At 51.6% G+C, this 6,509-nt stretch overlaps 1 protein-coding gene across 1 annotated transcript; it reads right to left on the bottom strand.

Moving 5' to 3' along the window:
- Window positions 1-2,068: 2,068 nt before the first annotated feature.
- Window positions 2,069-6,122, bottom strand: HES1 (hes family bHLH transcription factor 1). Its single transcript, XM_032962226.2, has 4 exons — window positions 5,520-6,122; window positions 5,016-5,111; window positions 4,364-4,451; window positions 2,069-2,908 (listed from the first exon to the last, which is right to left on the bottom strand). Exons 1-4 carry the CDS (start codon window positions 5,625-5,627, stop codon window positions 2,211-2,213), a joined length of 990 nt encoding a protein of 329 aa, XP_032818117.1. The 5' UTR covers window positions 5,628-6,122; the 3' UTR covers window positions 2,069-2,210.
- Between the last annotated feature and the right edge of the window lie 387 nt (window positions 6,123-6,509).

Genomic DNA, 6,509 nt, shown 5'->3' with positions numbered 1-6,509 from the left:
GGGGCTCTAGACTGTAGAGAAACCCCTCCATAGGGGGGAGTGTATTTTGGCCTACTCTTCCACGCTGGCAAGGCGCCCTTGGATAGAGGGTCGGGGTAGGTAACCCACACTATACCTCAACACATGCGACACGCCGAACAGGTGGTGGTGGTGGTTGTGCTCGGTTATACCCGCTGGGTAGGAAGAAGAAGGAAGAGGTGGTGGTGGGATTCTTAATAAACTTTGACAAATAGTTTCCACTGCCACGTACCGGGTAATCGAACCGGCGACTTCTGGATTGCCTGGTCCCACTTGTTCTAACCATCACGACACGCAGCATCTCTCCCAAGCAAGTGCACCGGCATTCATAGTGAAGCCAGCTCCCGATGGGTGAGGTCCACAAGAACGAGAGACTCGTCCAGGGCTTGCTTTGCTTCCTTCTGTTTGAGAAAATGTTGCTGCTGGTTAACGCAAATCGGCAGGGGAGAGAAGCCTTGGATGGACTATGGACTAAAACCATAATGTGGCGATATGGGAGTTAGAGATCATCGGCCATGATCAATCTACTGCTGGATGAATTCCTCTCAAAGGAATGGGTTTGTGATAGTTTATTTTATTAACTAGGAATATCTCGGCAGCGCTGATTGAAGAACTGGATTACGCAAACGTTCACAGGCGATACACCTATGATGCGTACCGTGTAACTTATCCTGCTGTGAGTGACATTCGAAGGAGATGCGAGGCGCAACAAGTCTAGTCGTGTTAGATTGGTAGAGCGGTGGGGCCCAGTGGTTAGCATGGTGCACTGAGACTAAAAGTGGGAGGTAAGATGTTCCCAACATCTGAATCGATCCCGGGTGCCCTTTGTCAATCCACTGCTTGTTAAAGGTCTCTCCAATCCGCGCCGGCCGTGGTGGTGTTGGTTCGATTCACCATATTTCACCAAATGAACGAAGTGACTTACTCTTTTCATGATTTTAGAATGTGTGGCCTTGACGTGTGTCTCGATGTTACGTTCAATAGTCGCCTGCAGGTGGCGCAATTTGAATACTAAGACGAGCGAAAATGGTGTACGTAGTTTTTTTGTGTGTGGAAGAATTGAAACGGTCATCAACAGTACCATACATCGTCAGGCATGATCAGTCCACTGCTGGATGAAGCGTCTGTCCAATCCACCCACCAGCGGCACTTCTTACGATCCAGCGATGAAAGGATAATACTGCACACTGCTATCGTGGTGGTTACTAGTATCTCTTTTTCTCCTCTTGGTGTGACTCAACACATTATGATGGTAAACTGCACCACGACCCATTGGTTCGCTCGCGCCACGTCCCGGGATTATCCCCGGACGTGGCGTTCAGTTGGAAAAATGAGACCCGAGCACGCGTTTTAGTTGGTGTATAAACGGTAAAGTGCATGACATGTTTATTATTTTGTACATTAAAAAAAACGTCTCTTTTTTTTGGAAGATCGATTTTTTTTTGTCTTTGGTATGCACTGCACAACATACTCCTTTTTTTCCCTCTCTCAATACAATCATGTACGTTTTATCGCACTAGTTTAAGGCGTACAGCATTGTGCGTTTTATGTATATATACAGATATATACAGTGCACACGTTTTTTTTTAAATCTCTCTCTACATTACAGTACAAAATATCTCTCGCAGCTTCGCGTTGCATTCGTTTGCACGCACGTGTATAGGCAATGTGTTTTTTTGCTCTTCAGACGGCACACAAAACGGACGACCTCTAAAAGCGACGCAGGCACTTATTTGACCACTAACGCTTGGACGACGATCATTGACGGCACAAGTGCTCCAGGGTGAGCTCTGTGCGTCTGATTTTAAAATCGCCTCTCGTAAAGATGACCCAATATCGACTCCATTTTCAGCATAAAGTCGCGTTTGCTACTTCGGGATTTTTTTTATTTTTAGCCTAGAGAAAGGAAAAAATAACCGGTCGAAATTTTATCCAAAGGTTTCGCGCTAAATCTTGGTAATTAAAAAAAACAGCGCTAAAAGTTTTTGGAGCATAACGTCATCGCCGCTAATTAAAAATGCGTCAGGGACCCGCGACCATTGGAGAGCTTTCGGCAATTCATGCATGAGCACGAATTTTCTTTCCGTATTTCATATTTTTTGTTTTAAAATGTATCTTTTCATATATATATAAACAAAGCTTTACAAAAGTCCACGGTAGAATGCTGGCATCGCGTCGCGGGGGGCTAATTGTCACCAAGGCCTCCATACAGAGTCTGCGCCCATCAGAGCATTGATGGGGATGGCCGACGCCGTCATGGGGCACCCGGCGGGGTAGGGGTGGTGCCGGAGTCCCTTTCCGGGGCTGCCCGGGTGGCCGGGAGACCCCGCGCTGGAGCCGGGCGCGTACATGGGGATGAGGTGAGGGTTCGGGATGAGGAAGGCGATCTGTCCGTCGGGTCCCGGCACCAAGTGGAACCCTCCGTACACCTTGCCCGCCCCCACGTTCGAGGCCGGCCCCGCGGTGGTCTGAGACAGCAGCACGTCGGCTAACGCCGGCGGGCTGCCCTTGCAAGCGGGACCTCCTCCACCGGGCAGAGCCACACCACCAGTGCCGCCGCCGCCGCCAGCAGCAGCAGCAGCACCGGCACCACCACCGCTAGCGTTGGAAGCCACAGGGACCTGTCCACCCGGTGCGCCGGTAGGAAGCGCCTGAGCGTAGTGCGATGGTGGTGGCATCATGCCGGCGGGTCCGTGGTGGTGTCCTTGCGGGTAGCCGCCGCTCATGGTGGAGATCTGGGCCATGCAGTTGGCCAGGTGGCTGAGCAGACGGGTGCGCACCTCCGCGTTGACGCCCTCGCACGTGGACAGGAATCGCGTCACCTCGGTCATGCATTCGTTGAAGCCGGCCCTGTACTTGCCCAGGACGCTGGGGTCCGTGTTGAGGGCGGCTGTATAAAACGCACGCAGAGACGGACAAGACAAAAGCACGAATCGGTTAGACATCGACGTCAACTCCGTGTACAGGCACTGGGCGGATTGATTGGTTGCAATGGCGGGATCGTGGAAGAGGGGCGGCTAGGGGAGGCCTTTATCCAGCAGTGGATTGACCAAGGGCTGGAGATGATTATAATGATGGGACATTTGTTTTTTACGAGCAGGAATCCGCGTTATGGCGCACTGTAAAAGGAACCGCGTGTTATCTGTGTTATATACTCCCGACAACGTCTAACATCAGTGGTGAGTGATGTCTAAACCGCTCCCAGAACGCCACTCCAAGAACCAGCATGTCAAGTATGGTCAATCAACCCCCATTTACAGCGTAGGGCGTGGGGCGGGGGCGTCATCCAGCAGTGGATTGACACAAGGGGCTATAATTTATACACAGGATTCGCTAGGGAAATTTTGTTCACGGCCCGATTCATTTATCAAGCGCGTCTGGCAAGCCTCCTTCAGGGAGGGGTTTCCCTTATTTTTTTTCGTGCAAAGAAAGATAGAAAAAAGTGCTTGACCAAAAATAACGCATCCTGTCACATTTAATAGACTTCGAGACATGCGCCCCATAAACAAAGTCCCTCTGGACGGAACTTGGCATCGCTACCACTGCGCTAGGTAACTGGCTGCCTGCGTCCCTATCCACCCACCCACTCACGACCAAGGTGCGCGTATTACTTGGCAAATTAATTAATACTCTTGCTGCAATATAACAATTGATCGCTCATGGTCGATGCACCTGCTGTCGGTAATGGGTGATGTGGCGGGGGGGGAGGGGGTGACCATACTTCACCACGTTGACCCAACACGGGTTTGTCAATGGGCGTTGGTGCTGATGTTTCAACACCGCTACAGGAACTCGTATTTTAAGGCTGAATCGACCTAGGGGAGGCCCAGGGACCGGCTCAGATATTGGCCACTGTTTTTGGTCGTCGGGTTCCTAACCCAGTGTGCTAACCACTGCGCCACCACTCCAACCGACACACACAATAAAAGTTCTACTAAACGATACAACGTTAGAGATTACTTCGCTTTAAAATCGTAGGATTTCCCCCCAAAAATGTATCATATTTTCCGATGTTAAGTTATTGACAGATCCAAACTGGACATTAGTCACACAGCAGCGACCGCGTTTTTTTTTAAGTTTGGCCGCTGGTCCGTATCTCCCTATATAACAAGTACGTGGTGAGGTTTGTCAAGAAAATCGCCCACTGGGGAGACAAAGGCGGCCAGGCGTGGTGCTGGGCCATATCCAATCGTTGCCCCCCCCCCCTCCTCCCCGTCCTGTGCCGTGTTGGCCTTCACAGGTGCTCGCTATAACAGCACCTCGGCCCAACAGCAGCATCAAGTCTGTTAAGGCTGTGAATATTGCGCTTGTCTGCCCAGGCCCGTGTGGTGTGGTCGCAGCTCACCTGTCATTTGAACGCGCTGCAGGTTTCTTAGGTGCTTGACCGTCATCTCCAGGATGTCCGCCTTCTCCAACTTGGAGTGGCGAGAACTCTATAACAATCCAAACCACGGACGAAACAAAGGTTAGCTATATACGACATCCTATGGCACTTGGGCATGTGCATACCCAACACAATAATTAATAATAACCAATGGATAATAATAATAATAATGATTTACGGCTCGGCTGTATGAAGAAAGCTTATAATGTAACTTTTTTGGAGGTGCGTCGTGGGAGTTTATTTTGACCAGGACAGGTCCAGACATAATGCGCCACTGATGTTAGCCGTAGGCCGGGAATTGAACTCGTGTGGTTTTCACCCAGTTTGTAACCACTGCTCTGCCCCGCCGCACGTAATCGCCATACAGTGGCAGACCCACGGTCGCAAGTTTGATATTCAACTACGGTTGTCGCTGAAATTGAACCCTGAATTGAACGACTCCGTCTCTGCTTTATAACATCACGTAGAGTGCGGTTTAAAAAAAAGTTTTTACTTAAATCTAACCATACCGAGCCGTTACTTTTGCGCTATGTAAAGCAATATAACGCTTGTGTGACCACGATTTATAAATATAATGTCGTATGAGCATGGAAATACGATAGGTATCACTTACGTCTTTTTTTAAGGCGTCCAGGATGAGCGTCTTCAGGTGACCCAGGCTCTCGTTGATTCGAGCTCTCCTCCTCTTCTCCATGATCGGCTTGGAGGACTGGAAAACGTGAGGCGCACACAGACCACAGTTTTGTTAACTCCATGAAGTGTACCGCATGTTGAACTTCTTCTGTACGCACCGTACGTAGCCAGGACCGCGCTCATCGGAAGTTGCGGAGGTAGGAGAATAAACTAAACGCAAGAAAGCAGTTCTAAAGAAATGCGTTTTCATTCGAGATTTTGAAAGTACATAGCTACGGGGGGCGTCCAAATATCGGAAGGAAGAGTGTTTCAGACGGCATGATGATAATAGTTCTTATTTGTATACACGACAATTTCAACGTGCGCATTGTTTTCCCACTCGTTTTAAAACTAACTTTTAAATAACAGTTCGCGTGCCCCATTTGCACGGTTTTGTGGTTGTAGACAATCGACGGTGGACGTTCCAAGGTGGTGGACCACTCACTTTTCGGTGCTCACTCGCCGTCTTTGACTTCTCTGGGATGGAGTTGCAGGCGGTCACGGCGGCCACAGGCGACACGGACACCTTCTCCATCATAGTGTCAGCCGGCATCTCTGCTTGCTGCTGCTGCTCGTCTTTTTTAATCAACGAAATGTATGAACCTTCCTGGACGTTTGCGTTGAGTGTAGTTTGGCTGTATGTGTCGCTGAATGAATTTTATCCACGAGTACAAGTATGGTTAAGATGATGATGGTAGTGGTGGTGGTGATGATGATGATGACGATCAGATGCACCAAAAACACTATTTGACGCCAAAATCTCGACGACCAAGAAGACAGTACGCCGTTGACGTCTGATGGTGTGCCTCTTCCCCGTGGCCGGATCGTCCGTCACCCCGAGTGAGTCTCTGGGTCTCTCGTGCCCAGGGTCGCGCGCCGCGGACGCACGCACGCGCGCGCGTGTGGCGGTGGCGTTGGAGGAGGCGGTGCAGTGCGGGCGGGCAGGCAGGCGCGCACGCGCGCGCGTGTTCGTGTGTTTGGAGAAGCAAAAAAAAATGGGTGGAAAGAGGGGTGGGTGGTGGAGGGGGGGGTTTGTGTCTCTGGCTCGTGTCGGCGCAAAGGGGTGCACGGGGGACTCCGCGCATTTATAGGGAGGTCGGGGGTGGGGGGGCGGGGCGGGCGTGGGGGGGGGTGGGCAGCGTAGCGTGCCCCTGCTCGGCGCGTGTGAAACCCTTCACGGATTCTTTCCCACACTCGCGGGCCAATCACGGGCCAGTGTGCACAACACAGGCGCGTGGGGAGGGGGGGGAGTGTGGGTGTGGGGGAGGGTAATGTGCGGCTTGCCCCGAGTGTTGGGGAGACGCGCGTGCGCGCGCGCGTGCGTGTGTCGAGAGACCGAGGGAGAGTGCGGCCGGCGGCGGGGGGGGGGTAGAGGCGAGGCTGGTTGGCGTGGGGGGGGGGGGCTCGGGTGACTGGCTGGTCGAAGCATGTATGC

The sequence above is a fragment of the Petromyzon marinus genome, chromosome 28 (genome assembly GCF_048934315.1).
Source record: "Petromyzon marinus isolate PM22_M1 ecotype Great Lakes invasive population chromosome 28, UKy_Petmar_22M1.pri1.0, whole genome shotgun sequence".
Classification (NCBI taxonomy): Eukaryota; Metazoa; Chordata; class Hyperoartia; order Petromyzontiformes; family Petromyzontidae; genus Petromyzon; species Petromyzon marinus.
This window is presented reverse-complemented; position numbering and strand designations above follow the sequence as displayed.